Source organism: Ailuropoda melanoleuca, chromosome 16, assembly GCF_002007445.2.
Source record: "Ailuropoda melanoleuca isolate Jingjing chromosome 16, ASM200744v2, whole genome shotgun sequence".
Lineage (NCBI taxonomy): Eukaryota > Metazoa > Chordata > Mammalia > Carnivora > Ursidae > Ailuropoda > Ailuropoda melanoleuca.
This window is the reverse complement of record NC_048233.1, coordinates 45,898,126-45,919,497: the sequence shown is the minus strand read 5'-3', so window position 1 is coordinate 45,919,497 and position 21,372 is coordinate 45,898,126. Positions and strand designations below refer to the sequence as shown.

Sequence of the window (21,372 nt, the reverse complement as noted above, 5' to 3'; positions counted from 1 at the left end):
TACCACTTAGCTGAGACCTTGAGCAAGTCACTTCACCTGAGCCTCTGTTTGCTCATCTGTAAAGTGGGGACGACAGAACCTCCCGGGGTTACTGCAGGGATTAAATGATGCATCACATACGAATGCCCCCTAGGCTTGACACATGTTGGATACATGTAAAAATAGGGAAAGATGCTGAGAGAATCAACTACACTCAGAGCATCACCAGGCCAACCTCCATCTTTCTCCACCTGCGGAGTCTGAAAAGAGAAGGGACAGTTTATATTCATATATACTCCAACGATCTGAGGAGGAAATCAGGGTTTTTAATTGTTCTGATCCTGCCTCTAGAATATTGATTTAGGACATTTAATACCATCTCCAAATGCCAAGCTTAATTTGCATCAGGTCAGAAGCTGGGCTGCGGAGCCCTGGCTGTTGATTTTAGGCAGGGACTCGGGAGGGCCCGCAGCTCACCTTCCTCCTGGCCCGCAGCCAGCCGAGAGCGGGCTTCACCTGGGACCCAGAGAACTGGCCGAGTCTTGGATGGATTTTCACTGTTTAATTAAAGTGCAGCTGGGGCCCGGGGTCGTGTCGCAACTTCCAGGGAGGTACTTGTCGCCGGCTGCACAGCTAGGCTGTGCGGAGGCCGCTGGGCCAGGGCAAAGCCCACGCTCTGCCTGGACGCCCTCGCCCAGGAGCCTGTGCATCTGCTTTTGGGAGGTCACAGGCTTGTCTGCAGGAGCCCAGTTCTCCGGGCACTAAACGCTGCTTCTGGGAGCACCTCAGAATTCAAACACGGGCCAACGGCTCCCAAACAGAGCCCCTGAAGACCTGCTTTAGAAGACCTTCCAGGCTGCTCAGCTGTTCTTAACGGACGTGTTCCGTGCTCGGAGTGCCGCCCCATCACTTCATTTACAAACTGGGGGGCTACAGAAAGCCCATTCATTTAAAGTCGTCTTGTTTCTTATAATTATTACAGGAAATTTCAAATATACCCCCGAATGAGAGACTAGTACAGCAAACCTCCCCGTACCCGTCATCGTTCTGCAACAACGAGCAACGCGGGGCCCCTCGCTGTCCAGCTACACCTCAACCCCAGCACTGCATTATCCAAAGCAACTTCCAGACGTTTTCTCATGCTGTCCACTACACATTTCAGTACGCACCTGGAAAAGATAAGGACTTCCTTCTTTTTTAACATGACCCCGACTCCGTTCTCACACCCTCCAAGTTAATAATGATTCCTTCATATCACCAAATCTCCAGTGAGTGGTTACTTTTTCCTGATTGTCCCATAAATCACTTATAGAAGTTGATTTTTCTGAAGCAGGATCCAAACAAGGTTCTAGGTGGGGTCTGGCGGTGTGGCCTTTCTCATCTTCTCTCACCTTCCCTTCAAACCCCATCGAGCTCGATGATTTCGTGTAAAGGTGCGAGAAGCTCAGAGGCCACTTACCTACATGGGGAGGCGTACCCAAGCGTTTGGCTTTAGCCTCCTCATCTGGAAAATGGGAATAATCATAATCCCCTATCTCATGGGGGCAACTGTGAGGATTCTATGAACTAGAACACGTAAAATGTATAGAATAGAGCCTGGCACTGAAAGACAATGACTTGGATAGAATGTGATAGAATTCCCAACCACAGCATCCAGATGGAAAGAACATGGAGTAAAAAGTGGTGTAACTCTCCAAATTTTTCTCAGACTTTGAGCTGTTGTTCACAGTGAGGTGGTAGAATGTTCTAGTTAAGAGCAAGTCTCTGGAGCCAGACTGCCCAGGTTCAAATCCTAGGTCTTCCACTTGCTAGTGATGGCAAAATGATGCATGTATTTGCCAGAATTCATTTCCTTTCCGTCTGGGCAGACAACTATGTCTCTTTGCCTCTCTTGCACTGAAGTGCGGCCACACAACTGAGCTCTGGCCCATGGTAAGTGGGCAGAAGTGATATGCATCGAGTCTATGCCTGGCAGGAAAGAACCTCCCACTGAAGTCTTGCTCTCTTTCTCACCAGGCCCCCTGGATTGATTGGTGAGGACTCAAAGAACCTGGAAGAAGGAAGAGGGTAAGATGAAAGGCACCTGGATTCCTGAATGACCATGTGGAAGGCAATCCAATCAAGGGGGCTGGAAGTGCGGGGCTGGCTGTCTCTGTTAATAGAGCATACTGCTCCTGATCTTGGGCTCATGAGTTCAAGCCCTGCACTGAGTGTAGAGATCACTTAAAAAAAGAAGAAGAAGGAAGAAGAAAGAAGGAAGAAGAAGAAGAATGATGCCATGGGGTTCTGCTATAAGCAAGAAATAAACATTTAATATGTTAAGCTTCCGAGAATCTGGGGCTTATCTGTTATAGCAGCCAGTGTTACCTTAACTAGTACCCGAGCCCTGACCTTGGGCAGGTTACCTGGCCTCCCTGTTCTTCACTCTCCCCATCTGTAAGGGGGCAAACTGCTAATAGCACCCATTGTATGGGGTTGCTAGGAAGATCAAACATGAATATACCTGAACCGTCTATTACACTGCCTGGCCCACACAGCATCGTAAGTGCTTGCCCCTGCTGCCCGTACGGTATTATCATTGTTTTTAGTATAATTCTTTGACATGTAACAGTATATCATCAGGAATTTCCCACATTTACAATTTGGGCCTAAAATTGTATTTCGATCAATTTCCAGTTTAACACTGACAGCCAGTGGTGTAACAGGATTACGAGCACTTGCTTAGCAGGAAATGTGTCAGGAGTACAGTCCTTCTGCAAGATGAATGGCACCTCCTGCGGGATGGGGCAAGTCTCCGGCACTCCCCGCTAACGTTAAAAAAAAAAAAAAGGGAGGATGAGACTTTCTTGGCATGTACCTTTCTGGGTGAGCAGCCAGAGCCCTCTTCATGGTTGGGACTGGGCCGATGTGCACTGAACTCTATGGACCTGAAAGCCTGTGCCCCCAAGAAGACCTACAAATGTCCAAAAAAGCACATGAAAAGATGATCGACATCGTGACCTTTCAGGGAAATGCAAATGAGAACCACAGAGAGCTACATGTCACACCACCGAGGTGGCCACCATCACAAAAGAAAGACAGTACCCGGTGCTGGTGGGGGTGCTGAGACCCCGGAGCCCTCCCGCCCTGATGGTGCAAGTATTAAACGGCACAGCCCCTTTGGAAAACAGCCTGGCAGTTCTTTAAAATGCGAAACATACTCTCTTGTACTCGAGAGAAATGAAAACATATGTCCACACAAAAACTTGCACATGAAAATTGATAGCTACATTATTCGTTATAGCAAAAAGTGCAAACAATCAAAATGTCCATCAACTGATGAATGGGTAAACAAAATGTGGTATTATCCACCAAACAGACTATTTTTCAGCCACGGAAAGGAACAAAGTACTGATATACGCTATGACATGGATGAACCTTGAAAACACTACTCTCAGGGGCTCCTGGGCGGCTCAGTCAGTTAAGCCTCTGTCTTCGGCTCAGGTCATGATCCCAGGGTGCTGGGTTGGAGCCCCACCTCAGGCTCCCTGTTCAGCAGGGAGTCTGCTTCTCCCCCTGCCTCTGCCCCTCCCCCTCACCCCCGTCCCACCTCGTGGTCTCTCTCTTGACAAATAAACAAATAAAATCTTAAAAAAGAAAAAAAAAGAAAATACTACTCTAAGTGAAAAAAGCCAATCGCAAAAGACCACCTACTGATTGTATGATTCCATTTATACACAATGTCCAGAGTAGGCGACTCTGGAGAAAGAATACAGATTAGTGGCTTCTGCGGGGGTAAGGGAATAGGGAGGGAAGGTGGGGTGACTGCTAATGGGCACAAGGTCTCTTTTTGGGGTGATAAAAATGTTCTAGAATTGTGTCAATGGTTGCACAACTGCGAATATACCAAAAACCACAGAATTACACTGTTTAAATGGGTGAACTGTATCTCAATAAAGCTGCAATGCTAAAAAAAAAAAAAAAAAAAAAGGTACCCATTCCTTCACAGAGATCAAACCACCTCTCGTCTGGACTTGAGCTGCCGTCAGAAACGAGAGCACATCCCCACCCCATGTGAAGCCTTTGAGAACGACAGGGCCTGTGTTAAATCCAGCCTCACCTCTGTGTGCAGGTAATGGGGCCGTGACATACACATGCTAATGAGTGTAAGGCTCAGGACAGAGATCACGGCTGGAAAGGGAGCTTGGGGGTTACCAACACGTCCGGGTGGGAGGTGAAACTGTCATCCACACCCCCATGAACACTGATAACCCAACGACACCACCCCCCCCCAAACACAACGGTCTGACAGGTACAAGCAGGGCTGGTTCCCCAAGCCCTCCCCCTTTAAGAAGATAAGCTAGACTACGAATCACACTTCCCCAAACCAGTCATGCTAAATAGGCTGGGTGGCTGGGAGCCCAAATCACTTAAATTGATGTCATATCATTTGAAAAGCTGACATTCAGGCCGTACAAATTGAACGACAATTGCTATCTATCCAATTCGTGGCTCCGGACTCCTGTTTCCCACCTGCTCCAACACCAATTTAAGCAATTCTGAACTTTGATCTCCACAGCAGAATGTCTCAGATTTATTGAAGTGTCAGGTCCCAATTGTGCTAACATCCACCCCTGGCAGGGCCATTACAAGGTGTGAAATCTGGGTGCCCATCACCCCAGCCACGTTGAGCACAGCGACAGCCACAAGGAACAAATCAATCTCCCTCTCCATAGCCATCGTGGGAGCCTTGTAATTTAGCATAATGACAGGCATGGAGGAAAAGCAGGCGAAGGGATCGTTCTGTTCTCCAGGCCGTTGGACATGTGCTGGAGGGGCTATTCCAGGAGAGGCCTCGCACCTGTCAGCCAAGAGGCAGCTGCTACTCCTTGCAAAGGGCTATTTCTGCACTTCCTGTGTCCTCAGTTGCTTTAAAATGCAACTGTGTTACCCTCCTTTCGTGTTTTGCAAACAGCATCAAAACTGTTGATTCCTGCTGCCCTTGCCTCTCCCAGCTGTCACTATGAGCCACCTGTCATCTACAGGTCGGCCCACCAGGGCTGGGACTCAGGGATAGCTCAGGCTTATGGTAAATAGGAAAACCCCTCTCCACTAAGAGGAAAGTTGATCTCCAAGCCTGGAGTGTCGGGTGGTGGGGGCAAGGAGTGAGGCAAGACCCAGGCTTCCTGTGTGAGCATTGGCGCACTCCTCACCACTTCGGCTTGTGCGGCCAGTGATTGCCAAGTCCGCGTTGAGGCCGTAGCCTGCCCCACCCCTCACCTGCTCCACCAGGGTCCTGACCTGCCTGCTAGGTTCTGCCGGCATCTGCCCCCAGGCCCCCGAAGCTGAGACCCCAACCTGGACCTGGAGAAGCCTTCTGGATTCGGAACCCAGGCACTCCACAGATGCCAAGAACACCTGCCCCAACAAACCTGCATGCCCCGTCCCCTCAGCTTGGAGACTGGGGCTGCAGGACCCTCTTCCCAGACCCCTCTCTCATTCTGTCTCTCCACAGGGGCTCCCAGCACCCCCGACAGCCAAAGCCACGTGGGCTGAGACAAAATCTGCTTTAGAAAGAATTGTTTTGGGTTGAAAAGTCAACGTCATACTGCAACTGGCAGAGTAACGGTTCTCCCGATGAATATATCTGAGCACGAAGGGCGGAGTCTACTCCGCAGAGCACCTTGGTGTTCTGGGGAGCCCCGGGGCCTGGGGTTGTCACTCAGGCAGCAGAAGCAGGCCGGCAGCCTCACTTTTTTGTAGTGCCACATCGTCATCATGCCCCGGAGACCCACCGCGTTCAGGGCTCCTCAGGGTCAGCCTGGGTTTTTCACGAAGATAAGCGGGGAGGGGCCTCTGGATTTTAAAAGAGATACGAGAATGAGCGAAGGGAGTGGAGTACGATTCAAGGATGAAATAAAGGCCCTGACGCACCACTCCCAGGGAGGGAGTCAGCCTCCACCAGCCACTCCCCAGAAATGCTCCCTGGAGTGCTGGGTGTGATAATTACACGCTCCAACTGGCTCAGATCCAGTCTTAGCAGCTGCAGTGAAACACCTGATGGCCGGCTCCTCAAGCAGGTTGAGGAAACTGAGCCCTGGAGGCATCGGCCCAGCCCACTCTCATCAAAATCCCTAGGAAACTCAGAAAGCTCCGGAATCCTACCGCTTCTCTTGTCAGCCTGGGGCGGGGCGGGGTCTCCTCCTCCGGCTACAAGCACCATGTGTCCTAAGGAGCCCTCGACTCTGGCACCTCTAATTTGTCCGCCGTAGTCCTTCGCTCACTGTCTTGCCATGACCTCCCATTGGTGGTTACCAAACGCGCGGCAAGTCCAAGAACTCAGCAGTTGGGAGGTGGGGAGGAAGAGATCAACACAAGGGGGGACTACTTGACCGAACCTTCACTGGGTCTCACATGAAGTGGTGAGAACTCAGTGGGGCAGGGGGTTGGCTGTGACTCCCAGGGGAATTTCAAGGACGACCATTCCCAAGACCCCTTGGACCCTGTTAGAAGAAGCAGGCACTTGGGATGATGCACCCGGCCACATATGGAAGGAAGGATGGCCGCAAGAGAATGTTCTGAAATCAAGACTTGCCTGTCCTAGAGCTCAGCTTGAACATGTTACTGGCCGGGAGGGAAATTTGCACTCCCCTGACCCAGCACCCTTCCAAACCACCCCACCCCGCAGCTCAATGACCTGGTCCTGCCAGCCAGGAGCAGACAGAAACTTTCGGCCTAATGATGCTGGTTTTCGTTTCAAACAGCCTACTGGGAAAACTACCCAGACCCAAGCAGGAATCTCTCCGGCTATCAGTGATAAACCATCAGTGTTAAGCAAGCCAACGGTCACCCTTCTGGGGCTCCATTCAAAGAAAATTATTCTTCCTTTTTAAAAAAGTTTTAGGCAGCATTATTTCTAGAAAAAAAACAGGAAAGGACCAAAAGAAATGGGTACGTGAGCAAGATGACATTCACTCAATGAATATTACGCACCTGTAAAAAGTATGTGTAGTAAGATCTGTAACACAAAATATATTTATATAATAAATGAAAAATACAGATAGAGAATTTTTATCTATCTAATATACATGGTATACTTACAATTATAAAAAACAAAAAAATTCTAAGGAAGAGGAAGAAGAGACAGAAGTAAAACCACATTCTAATAGCGATTGCCTTTGAGAGGTGGAACTCGCATGGCTGTTTTCTATTTTCCCATAAATCCCCAAAGCATGGGTTAATTTTATAATGGGAAAAAAACCCACTTTTATTAAAAAATTAGATGCTAAGCAATTTGGTTCATTCTTCCTTCCCCAAGAGAGTGTACAGTAGGACAGAATATTTCTGTTTGAGCTGATGAAGTTCTGAGCTTCTTCCGTCCATGGCCTGACTTGTCCCCAAGGCTGGTCTGAAGGGAACACAAGGTCTCTAGCCACAGAGACGGTTTTTCTAAGGCTTTGGCAGGCTGGTGCGTTCACAGCAAACGCTAGCGGAAGCAGACCTTCGGCAAGTCCTGTGGCGATCCGCACTCCGTGCCAACGCGCGTCCCAGGCCAGAGCACAGAAGCAGCAGCCACAGTTCACAGATTGTGCTCACCGAGCCAGGCTCTCCTTTCAGTAGGTCCTTTTTCTGGGTGGGTCGGAGTGGGCAGCATTGCAGCGATGGAGAGCTCTCGCTAAGGGGTAACGATGGTGGCCCTGCTCTGGCTGGTTTTTGGATTTCCCTGGTTTGGCATCTAGTGAGTAAGGCAAGCTGAGAAGCTCGGGAAGGCACAGGCAGGCAGGGGAGGGCAACCAGCAGGCTTTGGGGAATTACAGGAATTCTGAATCTCCTGCAGAGGTTTGCTCTGCACCTTTCGTCTCCCCCAAACCTTGCCCGGAGGCTGTTTCACCTCAGCCCCTCATCATTTAAGCACCGTCAGGAAAATGTGCAACACCAGAGCAAGGTTTTCTGGATGAAAACCATGAACGCCGACCTCTACACTCGGACGGGTCTCCACCCTTGACCAGCAGCCTCCCTGCTTCCACTGCACCATCACTGCCCATAGATGCCAGGACCCAAACGTCTGGTCTTGAGGGCCTTAGTGTGCTTGTCAAAGAGCAGGGCTAAGGGGTAATGCCCTTCCACAAAGGGTGAAGAGATTCCTGGTGGGAGGAGGCAGGTTTATCAGACACACACACACATACACACACACACACACACACAGACACACACACCCACATATATGCAGACACACACACACGCAGACATGCACACACACCACCCCCCCACACACACGCAGATGCACACACACGCAGCCAGAAGTTGAGACCGGGATGAAAGCAGGGGACCAGAATTGTCATTCAAGCTTAGGCAGAGTTTGAAGTAAGCTGGGGACACCCTCAGGAGGAATCAGATGCCCACTGATGATTCGGGCAGTTAGTCCACCATTTTGCAGGGCACCTGTTCAGTACCTGCAGCCACACAAGGCACGCGTGGTGCGAACGTGAGCAGGACGGACAGAACTCCTGCCCTCCCAGAGACTACAGGGAAAAGGAGGCAAGGGATGAGGGCCAGGGCCTAAGCTAGAGGAGGCTGCCTTGTCCTGGAAGCTCTAGTCCTCAGACAAAACCTCCATGGGGATTTCTTCCAGAACATATTGAACACCTAACAGAATGTTTATGCCCTTTTTAAAGCATTTTATTTTTAAAAGTTTTTTTATTACTGACATCGTTGTAGAGCTTTTCCCAAATGTGTTCTTTTTTTCCATGACAGCGAATAGTGATTTTAGATGCTTACACGTGTTTACATGAGGATTCATCTCTTCTGTACTAATGGCTAAAACATCATTATGAATTGCGCTTGTTAACCAAAGAGAGATATTCCATGAGACAGCGACTCCTAATATGGAGGTGTCCTCGGGCCGGGGCCCGCTTATCCTGCCTCCCATCTCCTCCTCCCGACACACAGGTGCCTTCATTAGCGGAGGAAAGAAAGAGGTCTTTGTGATGATGTCATTCCCAGACCACCCTACCCAGACAATAAAACTGAATTTGAGAGAAGCCTGGTGAAACGAGAGCTCAGAAATCATAGAAGAGCGGGGCCCTCAGAGGCTAGGTGGCCTAATCCGCTGATGTGAGAAATGGGCAAAGAGGAAGAGGCCTAAGATTACCCAACCAGTCAGCAGGGGACTATTTTCACCAAGGTAAATATGGGGAAACTCATCGCATGGAAACGCCGGTATCATCACGTATTAAATGTTATGCCAGGCAGGGGGGGCTACGGGAAGGGGGCCCTCAGCAGGGCGTGTGACACGCACACCCACAGATGGCCGCAGGACAACGGGGCCAGTGCCACAACAGAGCCACCGACAAGGGGACATGGGACCACAGAGAAGGAAGCACCTCACTTCCTGGGGGAGCTGAGGAAGGCATCCAGCAGACAGGGATATCTGAACTGGGTTTTAATGACTGAATAGGAGTTTGTTGTATAGGAAAAAGAGGAAGGTCATTCCAGAAATATGGCATAGCACGTATAGAGGTTAACACATGTGAAAGACCGTGATGTGTTTCGGGAATAAAGAGTGGTTGGGTGTGGCTAAAATGGAGGCTTCCTGAAAGGGAAACAGAGGCAAGACCAGAAGAGGTGATTAAGGAGCAACTGAGAAGGTCCGGAATGCCATGTTAAGAAGTTTGCCCTGAGGGGGCATTATCTTTGTGTTAAAACAACAACAACAGTGTATTGGCAAAAAGATGAAGGGTGGATTGAACAAAAAAGGACCAGAGACAGGGAGACTAGTGGGGTGAATATTGCAACATTTCAGGTGGAAAATAAAAATGGTAAAATTTAAAAAAAAAAAAGAAAGAAAGAAAGAAAGAATCTCAAAGAAGAGAAAGAGCGCTTCTGGGGCCTGACGCGGGACAGGGATGCAAGGCAGGATCCACAGGCCTCCGGGACAGGCAGCTGCGTGCGTGGACAGGAGAGGGCTGGGGTGGGCAAACCACTGCCCACGGGCTGCGGCGGGCCCGCCATCTATTTTCATGCAGCCCCACCGGTAAGGATGGTTTTCACATTTTTAAAGGACTGAAAAAGAACGAGACTATTTTGTGACACATGAAAATGACACGAAATTCAAATGTCAGGGTCCAGTTGGCCTGGAGCAGAGCCACGCGTGTTCATTCACTTCCTGTCTATGGTAACAAGGGCAGCACCGAGGACAGGCTGTGTAGCCAACAAAGTCTGCAATATTTACTATTCACCCTTTAAGAAGAGGTTGCCGCCCTTTAAGAAGAGGTTGCCGAGAAAGAGGAAGACCACGGCCTCGGGCAACTGGGGGGATGGTGGAAGGAGAGAAGCAGATTGCGCCAAGTGGCACAGAGTAGTAAAGCCGTCGAGGGCGTGTGGAGTTGGAGGGACCAGTGACACACCCAGGAGGTGGTGGAGAGAGGTGTCTGCACTACAGGGGAAAGATCTGGATTTAAGGTATGGATTTGAGAAGCACCAATGGGCAGATGGTCATTGAAGCCATGGGAGTGGGTGAGATAATCCACGGGAGAGGAAAAAAGAACACCCCAAAACAGAGAGCAAAGCTGGGGATGTCGGAATCCCAGGAAATGCTGCTGAGGGGGTAAACAGGCACGAAAAACCCAAGAAGGAGTCTGAGAAAGACTAGTCAGGGACACAGGGAACAATTTCAGTGTGAATAAGGTAAAGGGAGAAGATGTTTTGAGGAAAAGAGAGAGCTGAAGAAGTGTCAGATGCCACCAAGAGCCCAAGTGGAATGAGGATGGAAAAGGAGACCGTGGGTCCTGGGAGCCCTCAGCCAGCAAAGCTTGCACTGTCGGAACAGGCGGATGTGCTCCCCCTTTCCTCCATCCCACGGCCAGTCCTACTCAGCCTCTCTCCATGGGTCCTTGATGTTCAAAAGCCTTGGGGAACAGGCCCTGGACCTCTCTACTTTCCAGCCCAGACACCCCCTGAGCTGGGCTCTCGGAACCAACTGTGAATTCAGCATGGCCGCTGTGAAGTCCAGCAGGCCCCACCCTCCTTCTCCCCAAGCCAGCTCTCCCAGCAGGCTACTCCAGCTCAGTGAAAGTCAGCTCTCTCTCTCCAGCTGTTCAAACCCAAATCCCTGGAGTCATCTCGATTCTCCTCTCATCTTCCATCCAGCCTTTCAATCCTACCCACCAGCTCTTCAAACTACACCCAGGATTCAGCGCCCACCCCTCCACTCCAGGCCACTGCCGCTCTCCCCCGCTTCCTAGCTCATGTCCCTGCTCCCGCCTCTGCCCCGCGGTCACGCAGCACCGCACCAGAGCTGTCTTGCTGAAACACAAGTGCAGGCGTGTTACTCTTCTATGCAAGCCCCTGAAACCGTCTCATCTCACTCTGAGTAAAGGCTCCAGGCATACAATGGCCTCCAGTGCCCTACACAACCCGCACCTACCCTCCATCTAATCCCTGCGACCTCATCACCTTCCACAACTGTGCTCCCTCTCCCGTCCAATCGCAGCGACCTCCGTGCTGGCCCTCCACGCATCAGGTCCACTCCTGCCTCAGGGCCTTTGCATTTGCCATTCCCTCTGCCTGCAATGCTCTTCTCTAAGACATTCACAGGGCTCTCTCCCTCTCCTCCCTCAGATCTTTCAGAAATACCCTTCTCGGGGAGGTCTTTTCTAGCCAGCCCATTTTACATGCCAACCATCTCTCAACCCTCAGCACTCTGTGTTCCCCTGTCCTGCTTCAGTTTGATCTAAAGCACCTGTCGCTACTCTAACACAATACACATGACCTACCAAGTTATCTTGTGTATTATGTCTCCACTGCCGGAATGTAAGCTCCATGAGGGCAGAGATTTTTGTCTTTTTTTTTCCTTCTGCCATATCCCAGCACAGTGCCTGGTACATGGTAGGCACTCAGTAAATGATTACTGAAAGAATGAGGCTAGTGGGTCAAGAAGTGACTAGGACATAAGCAAGGGAAAGCCATTAAGGCAACTCTTTCAAGGCCTGCGGTTGAGTAGCTTAAGAAGAAACCAGTATCAGGAGACCTTCAAATGGAAAGACTCAAACGTATTTACAGAATGTCAGGGGGTAGAGCGGCATGAAAGAGACTGAGGCTACAAGAGCAAGGGTATCTGGCTAGGCCAAATCTGGGAGGGAGCAGCAATGAATGGCCTCACAAACAAGGGGACAAGGGAGCTCTCTGGAAGGGACTAGGCGGGCGAGGAGCATGAAAGGAGGTGTAGATCTGGGGGAGCAAAGGGAAACTGAACAAGTTCATACCCAGTACTCAGTTTTCTGTCTCAAGTTGGTGAGGGTTTGAGGCGGCACTCTGGAAAATGAGAATGCATGCTGATTCGGGGAAAGGAGGGCTGCTCAGCAGGGCTGGGGGTTCCCCCCACTCCCGAAACCATAAATATGTTGCAGAGTTTGGGGATCTTCCCCAGTTACACTGGAAGCCAATGAGAGCCAAGCGGTAAGTCCTAGTATTATTTTAAATTATCAAGTTAAAGCCCTTATTGGATACTTTGGGCACCGGACAAAATGTAAAACTCTAAGGGATAATAAATAAATGGGTAAGTGATAGGAATAATCACTGCTGTCGACCCAGCTTAGGGCACCTCCAGCTGGCAAACACAATTCAAGATGGAGTCCCTGGAGAGGGCAAGTCCTAAGGACAGATCCGGAGAAAGATGAAAGGTGACTCTTTGGCAAAGGACTCTGAAAGGCACATCTGAGGACCTACACGAGAGGGCTGCATATAGCACAAAAGAGGGCTGGAACCGCAAAAGAGAAGATCCACAGAGAAAAACAAAAGCCACTTTACAACTCCTGAAAATGGGCCCAAATATTCTAAAATGCTGAAATGTGGGGCGCCTGGGTGGCTCAGTTGGGTAAGCCTCTGACTCCAGATTTCGGCTCTGGTCCCCNCCCGCCCCCGCCACCGTCTTGCACATACACACGCTCCTCTTTCTCTCTCTCTCTCCCCCAAATGGATAAAATCTTTTTTAAAAATGCTGAAATAGGACATTATGTTAACAGGAGTATGTGATGTGCAAGGAGAGCCTCCTAATTCCCAAAGGGACCAAAGCAGGGTTACGAGCTTCCCAGCCATGAGCTACCAGGCTATCTGCAGAAACTGCAGAATCTTCTGCAGGCCAGAACGAAAAGGCTACTCCAAATTTTAAGGACTATGTCAAATTGAGCTATCAATTTTAATAGCTACCATTCATTATTCATACCATGCGATGCATATTACATACTTTATTCCCATTTTATAGATGAAGAAACAGAGGCTTCGAAAGATAAAGTTGTCCTAAATCATAGCAATAAATAAGGGGCTGGACCAGAAATCAAAGCCAAAGGTATCTGGTCCCAAAGACCATGCTTTTAACCTCTATTTTCTTTCTAAGGTTATTTTTTCTTATTGACAACACAGGAGTGATGACTACTTTTAATACATTGTTATGAGACTTGCAAGTCATTCTATGATGTATGTAGTGGGTATTTGTAGGAAGATACATTTTTATATGAAATTTTTATAAGAAATTACTGACTACATATTCCAATATGTATTATGTCTTTCCAATCTGTCCTACAGTGGGACATAACAGGTGTCAAGTGAATGAATGGCAGTCCCTGGGCCCAGGAGAATGCAATGCTCAAGGTCACATCAGTGACCTTGAGGAATCATGTTCTAGAATATTAGGAGGGGGCAGTAGGAGAAAGCAGTTTCTACAAAGCACAGAGCTGTGAGTTTATGCAAGATCCAGAGCAAGATCGAGCCTTACTCTCACCGAAGTCATGGGCAGTGGGCCCTTGACAGGTAAAGCACTGATCACTGAGACCCCGCACAGGTTATTCCATGCCAACCCAGCTGCCTTCTACGGGCTCGCAGAACTCCACTTACAGCAGCAAGCAGTTGGGGCCGGGGGGTGGTGGGCCCCTTTAGAAGCAAACTCACCATTTACAGCCCCTGGATTCGTTAGTAGGCTGAATGACAGAATCAGGACTTCACAGTTCAGGATAGCAAGGATTAAAATAAGATTTTGTGCCTGGTTTCAAAAACCCAAGTGAGTAAATCTGAGACAGGGAAGAGAATGGTTCAGGAGCCACAAACATGAACATGTTTCTGAGTAAGCTGGTAGCCACCTCAAGGAGAGCAAACAGTGTCATGTAGCCGACAGAATAAGGACAAGCAGCCTTGGCTCAGTTCTAGAACCTGGTGTCTGGGCTCGAACAAAGCAGGCGGCAGCCCTGTTCCAACCTGGGTGGGCCGGACTAGACCACGACACTACTATGTGGGCTTCTGGGCAGCTCACTTTGAAAGGGTCTGCTGGTTATTTTCATTGCCCCCACTCCCCACCATGATCCCTGAACTGCTCTGTGCCCTGAGGGAGCCGACCCCTACACATTGCACCATCCGGGTTCCTTGCCCGGGTCACTTCCCCCTGCACCCAGCCAATCGGAAGCACCCGCAAGAGATTCAAGGGCACTAAGACACAGAGTATCTCTTGTGCCAATGTCTTCCTGCTCCATCTCCATATTACTGACAGTCGTTGTGTCTCTCTGCAGCTACAGTTCCTGTCACGCAGCCCCCTTCCATGGTTCCAGCTCTCTGTGGGTTCCAGTTGGCTCCCCGTGTCCCTTCAGGTCTAGAGCGGGTAACAGCTTCCACCTGTCTGTCATTAACCCTCACGTTCCTTATCATCCTTCCTGGCTTCACTTACCCCTGCCCACACCTCTGAAAATAGTCCCTTCACTACAGTATTTTCAAAATCCCAATTGAGTTGACCTTGTGTTTCCTGCAGGGCTCCCAAACGAAACCGAAGGGGTAGGAAGCCAGCGGGCCATAAAATCATGCCTATGAGGACCCACTGTAAGAACAGAGGCTGTTTGTCCTGGTGAAGGGAAGCCTCCAGGAAAACAGGCTAATCCACTTGAAAAAAGTGAAGGGTGACGCTCAGCCTCCTTCTCTGGCTCCAGAGGTCTCTATCGCTAGACAGAGACCAACTACGTAGTTTTACAACAAACCTTCCTGAAGAGACGGCAAAGGTGGGCTGAGCCACCGGGTAGGTCATGAGCTTCAGAAACTCCGAGTTGTTCAGTCTTAGCTAGCGAGCCCATACCAGGACTCCAGGAGGAAAAAGCCAGAAGGGTAACAAAGGGCTTTCCAAGCCAGGATTTCCAACCAGCTATACGCTACCCAGACAAAATAACCAAACAGGGGAAAACTTGTTTGGGGCCGTGTTTTGCTGCTTCTCACTCCAACACAGAAAACAGAAGTTTAGTCCTTTGTGTTAAGTTTGATCAGTCTCAGCGCGGTTCTTTCTTACACTCGAAGGTAACTAGCTCAGAAACAGGGAACTTTACATGGCAGCATCACAGCCTTCAGAAGGGTTATTCCCAAACCACGATGCACTCTATGAAAAACTTGACCCAAGCAACTTCTATCTACACGTCCATCACTAGCGCTTCCTCTGAACGGTCACTTCATTTTTCAAACCCAAACCCAAGATGTGGAATCTGCCAATGAGACATGCAAATGGTCCTGCAAAAGAATAAAATCACTTCAGTTCACCCTGGTGGGGAAAAGAAAATGTTTTTTTACAAGAGCCCTCAACTCCTGAGTTCACAGAAGGGTCACAACGCGATGCTAAGTGTCTAATCCAGGTTTTCCCCTTGAGCGCGAGTCTGTCATTTATTACAGGGCCCGACCCCTAGGAAAGCCACTCATTCATTCAACAAACATTAATAGCGCCCGACTGGGCCCTGGGGGCGGACACAGGATCCAGAGGCCAACGCTGCTTCTGGGGTTCCGTGGGCCCAGGAAACGAGCTGAGCTCAAAGGCCAACGAAGGCAACGAGCGCGAGCGCGGCGCCCAGGAAAGTTTGCGCAGAAAGTTGGGGAACGGAGCCCGCCGCCTCCGCCTGGGGCCCGGCCGCCTCTGGAGCCCCGGCGGTCGGCCCCGGCCCTGCGGCGCGCCGGGCCCGGCCGCACTCACCCTCCTTGGCTTTCTTCCTCCGCGCCAGCGTGCCTCCGAGTTTCCCCAAGAAGGAGTCATCTTTCTTCCGGGACGGGGGCGACTTGGGAGTGGGCGACTTGGGGACAGAGGGCGACTTCTGCGGGGACGTGGCCATGGCGGCGGAGCGGGCAGCCGCGCGCGGGCCGGCCGGGACGCGGAGCTGGCGCTGGGCGGGTGCGGCGGGACTGAGGCTGCGGCTTTCCAAACGGAAGCGGAATTATTCCAAGCATTTGAGGCAGCTCACGCTCGCCTTTCCCTTCCCTCTCTCCCTCCCTCGCGCCGCCCTCCGCTCTGGAAGGAGCTGCGCGCTCGGGGCCCGCGCCGCTCGGGCCGCCCGTGCCCCTTGGCTGCCCAGAGCAGGGAGGGTGCCCCAAATGTGCCCCCTTGCAGGACGTGCGGCCTTGTCTGTGTGTGCATGTGAGACCCTCCGGCCTAGAGGCCACGTTTTCCCCGGGCTCCACACCCAACACGGATCCTGGCACATATCAGGGGTTCAGGCATTGCTGAAGCAAAGCGACCTGCTACTCTTGTCTCCCAGTGTCTTTGCCCGGGCTGTTGGGTGAGGAGCCCGCTCTTTCCCTGCTTTTCTACCTGTACAGTTATTAGGCCATGTCTTGTGTCCAGAAAGAGCATGAGTCGGCTCTGGGAAGAGAGAGTGAACCCCAAGGTGTTCAGGCATATCCATGTTCCTCCTCTCCACCCCCATCCCAGGGTGAGAAGTTTGATGAAGTTCTGAGAGCAGGGCTGAGGCTGCTGCTGCTTACAAAACAGCAGTTTCTAGAAGCTCAATGGCTTGTACAAAGGAGGGTCACACAAATGGTGGAAACGTGAATGGGAAGGCAGGACCGTGGGCTCTTGTGAAACAACCCGGCACCCCAAACTTATCCTGGCTAAATGACAGCAACAGAATGGCAACCAAGCTCGTTTGGAATAACAGGGGAGTGGCACCAACCCCAAGATTCAAGGACTCTTGCTAGAAATGATTAAAAGGCACGTTTTATCATGCTTGTCCCCCTGAAGTTTGGGGCTCTCCGGCTGTCTCTCCCCCTCAGCCCACTGGCAACTGTTTCCTCTAAGCAGCTACAGCTGGTTGACCCTGGGTGACCACCTGCTCCAAAGACAGCAAATGTTTGGCGAACAGCCAATCAGATGATCTCAATCAGTTGTAACTAAGCTAGAGACTGTTGTCAGAAGTCGGGCACTCAGGGCTGCTCGTGAAGACTCCATTACTGGAGTGTTCGTTTTTAGCTGCATGCAGGGGGATCAGCAGAGAAACAGACCCAGGGAGCAAGGAAGTGGGTTCAAGAAGCCAGGTGGTCTGACTAAAGAAAAACCACTGGGGAGTAGCTGCCGGATCTGGAATCTCTTCCCAGTGGCCCCTGCAGTTCCCCAGAGGGCCAGCCCATGCTTCCTTCCTAGGACATGTTCCTAAAGCTTTAAATAACACATCCGCCTTCACTCCAGCTAATCAGCAAACTAACAAGCAATAATTCCCGAGAACAAAAGTTTAACATGTAAGACCGCCAATAGATTCTCAGAGAAGTATGTGTTCATTTTATCTTTGTGTAAGAGTCACAATTCTTTTTTAATTATATATTTTTAATTATACTTCACCTGATGCCTCTTAGCTCACAGAAAGCAGAGAGGTCACGATGATGGCTAAAATTTTCACCCAGGAGCAAGGAAAGATTATGATACTCTCCCAAAGCCAACCACCACCTTGATAAATCTTAAGGAGATATGGGAGCCAAAATAGATTTTGTTTTCCATCACTAGTAATTCTTGTTCAGGATATTGGGTGCATACAAATATCTCTAACATCTGAGCTCCAGCTCTGGGAACTCCTGTCAGGGAATCAGGAGACACACAGCTCAATAGCTGCGTGACCGCGGGCAACTCCACTCACTTATCTGGGTCTCCACCTCGTCGTCTACAAAATGAAGCGGGGGAACAGAATGGTGGTTCTCTAACCCTATCGTGCATCACCGTTCCTTAGGGAGTTGGTAATAAACATTCACAGGCCCCCATCTCTAGAAGCTCTAATTCAGTACATCTGAGGCGAAACCAAGGAATAGGTGTTTTTCAACAGGGAGTAGTACATCAGGTGATTTGGTGGGGCTGATCTACCACTGATATTTGGCCACTAGAGCCACTCCCAGCTCCCACATCCCGCGGTTCTCTTTTCTTCACCTGTTACTGGTATCTGTAGGCAAGGCTTAGGTCCTAAATATGACACAATCAAAACTACACATGGAGATGGGCGTCTGGGTGGCTCAGTCGTAAAGCGTCTGCCTTTGGCTCAGGGCGTGATCCCGGGGTCCTGGGATCGAGCCCCGCATCGGGCTCCCTACTCCGCTGGGAGCCTGCTTCTTCCTCTCCCACTCCCCCTGCTTGTGTTCCCTCTCTCACTGGCTGTCTCTCTCTCTCTGTCAAATAAATAAATAAATAAAATCTTTAAAAAACAAAAAACTACCCATGGAGATCTCTTTCATTTTGCTCATGTGTGTTTTTTGCGCTTACAGCCCTCTTTGGTAATGTTTATGCGTACTAAAGTTTGAAAGCACCTGAGCAAGACTAAAAAAGAGGAACAAAGTCTTGGTTGTTGAAAGCTGGCTCTCAGAAAATACCAGCAAAATCAGCTGTGGAGCTGACAAAGCTTGAATTCATTGTGCACCGTGGTAAGGAGAGCCCTGACTTGGCCACGTCTGAGTAGCATATTGGCGGGGTGGGGGAGCAAATTGGGGATATTTATAAGGTTTTGGAATCTGGTTTAAGGCAGGTCTTTCAATGAGGGGGTGCTTGTTTAACTTTGGCTCAGATCATGCTCATTAAGGATTGGTAGGTAAAAGGCAAACCTTTTAAAGAGTCTTGGAGAGTAAATAATGTTCTTGATGCTATTCAAAAGTTTAAAGGTTTTACATTCATTTCAGTAAGGTTTTGGGAGAAGTTCTTGAAAAGCACAATAAAGTTATTTGTTCTTTAAGATTTATTTGAGAGAGAGAGCGAGAGCGTGTGAGCAAGCTTGAGCAGGGGTGGGAGGACAGAGGGAGAAGCGGACTCCCCACTGAGCAGGGAGCCCGACATGGAGCTTGACATGGGGCGGGATCCCAGGACCCTGAGATCATGACCTGAACCAAAGGCAGACGCTTAACTGACTGAGCCACCCAGGTGCTCGCAAATAAAGCTATTTGTAACTCTTATCTTTTCAGTGAAAGACAATTTTGGAATAGTTATGCTGAAAAAGACAGTGAAATGGTGAAGTCCCATTGATGTAAACAGAACCCGTATGGGTGTGATGGTTTCCAGGGTCTGCATATTTTGCAGATGTCTTGTTTACAAACCTTCCTTCCGCTAAGATAATTATCAATCGCTCTTGAAAGAGAGATTCACATTGGGGAATGAGCAGTGAATTATAAATCAGTCCCCCTCGAAGTGTAGTCTGAAGACCAGTATTGATCTGCAAACTGTTATTGGTCCTCAATGATATAAATACAGAAATTAAGAGTGTTTAGAAACTTTTATAGGAATTTAGCAATGCAATTTTATATTTGATATAAGAAAAATTGGAAGCTTATATTTGGAATATCTTTTCATTTATCTTTCTGGTAATTCTTTTTTAATTGTATTTTCCAAAAATATTGGTCTGGGATGGATTGGTCCTTCACCATAGATTATTCGCAAAGCACTGTTCCAAACTGCTCTAGTCTGCTTACAGAGTTCAGACACTGTATTTCAGTATTATGTGTTCATAGTCCATATAGATATGTTCAGAAGATTAAATGAGTTAATATACAGGAAAGCATCTTACACAGGGTTTGGCACTGAAATAGACTGAATCTAAATCCTGCTTAATCACGCTGCTCTTTGATAAGATGCATAGAAGAGCCTGCGCCAGCCCCCTCACTGTAAATCGGTGTTCTATAATCACGGCCCCGCTGGTGAGCCGCCCTTCTCATGCTTGGCCATTGGTCTCATCTTACCCAAGGGTTAATGAGAAGGCCAGCTCCTAAGTGAAATGTGTGTCGCTGGGAGACGCTGCTGAATTTCTAGGTCTGTCTCTCCTTGAAATCTAGACCTAGACATACCACCTGGGAGAGAGCAAACCCAGGTTCCAGTCCTGGCTCAGTGGCTGGGTGACCCTGGGAGAATGACTGCCCCTTCTGTACTTCCATTTCCGTCATCAGGAAAGTGAGGGCAGTACCTATTAAAGCTGAACGTCACACACACCTGATGACCCACAATTTCAATCTAGGTTATACCTAAGAAGAATGCGGACATTCGTGCCCTCTGATACATCTTCTAGAAAGTTCATGGCAGCACCATTCAAATGTCTATTAAGAGTTGAGTCCATTAAAAAATTGTGATTGTCTGGGGCGCCTGGGTGGCACAGCGGTTAAGCGTCTGCCTTCGGCTCAGGGCGTGATCCCGGCGTTGTGGGATCGAGCCCCACATCAGTCTCCTCCGCTATGAGCCTGCTTCTTCCTCTCCCACTCCTCCTGCTTGTGTTCCCTCTCTCACTGGCTGTCTCTATCTCTGTTGAATAAATAAATAAAATCTTTAAAAAAAATTGTGATAGTCACACATTGGAACATTATACATCGAGGAGAATGAACAATTTGCAACTACAAGGAGCAACAGAAATGGAGCTCACGATACTGAGTGAAAAAAAGTCAGATGCAAAAAGAGCATATACTCTCTCCTTCTATCCGTATCAAGTTCAAAAACAGGCAAAACTAATCTCTGATGTTAGAAGTCAGGATAATGATGAGTCTCGGGAGGGGTAGTGACTAGAACGGGGCAGGGTTGGTGGGAAGGCGTGAGGGGAGGCTACGGACGGGCAGTGTTTTCTTGATCTGGGTGCTGGTTACGTGGGTGTATTCACTTTGGAAATTCATGGAGCGGGCACTTAATTTCAACAATTCTCTGTACATATATGGTTCTTCAATATGCAATGACGTCATGGTACCGCATGCCCTTTAGGGTCCCTTTTATTTCCATGGTCTCCTTCTCCAGCTCCCTGGGTGGCCCACATCACTCAAAATTCCACTGGTCTCAAACTAGGTCACTTCTGTCCCCACACCTTCCCTTAGGAGATCATTTTTCTAGCGGAACATGTGCTGCTCTTGGCCACCGAGCATTGTTCCCATCCTGGTCCCTTCATCTTCCCCCAACCGTTCCCACGGGGAGGGGGGTTGTCATTTACAAGGCAGGAGCAGGTAGTGGTGAAGGTGTGGGCTTCGAATCGCCATTCTCCAGTCAAGTATCTGTGCAATCTTGTGCAGGTGACTTAACATCTCTGTGTCTCAGGTTTCTCGTCATAATGCGAACAAACGAGCACTTGCCTCATAAGGTTGTTGGGGGGATCAAGAGAGTGTAAATAAACTACTTTGCTCAGTGCCTGGCAGATA

At 49.5% G+C, this 21,372-nt stretch overlaps 1 protein-coding gene across 1 annotated transcript in view; it reads right to left on the bottom strand.

The window, feature by feature from the left end:
* Window positions 1–16,182, bottom strand: part of PARVA (parvin alpha) — a 160,753-nt gene extending 144,571 nt beyond the window's left edge. The window contains exon 1 of the mRNA XM_034646606.1: window positions 15,944–16,182. Within this exon, the coding sequence (XP_034502497.1) occupies window positions 15,944–16,079 (136 nt within the window). The 5' untranslated portion in view covers window positions 16,080–16,182. The remainder of the gene's footprint in view (window positions 1–15,943) is intronic.
* Window positions 16,183–21,372: the final 5,190 nt, after the last annotated feature.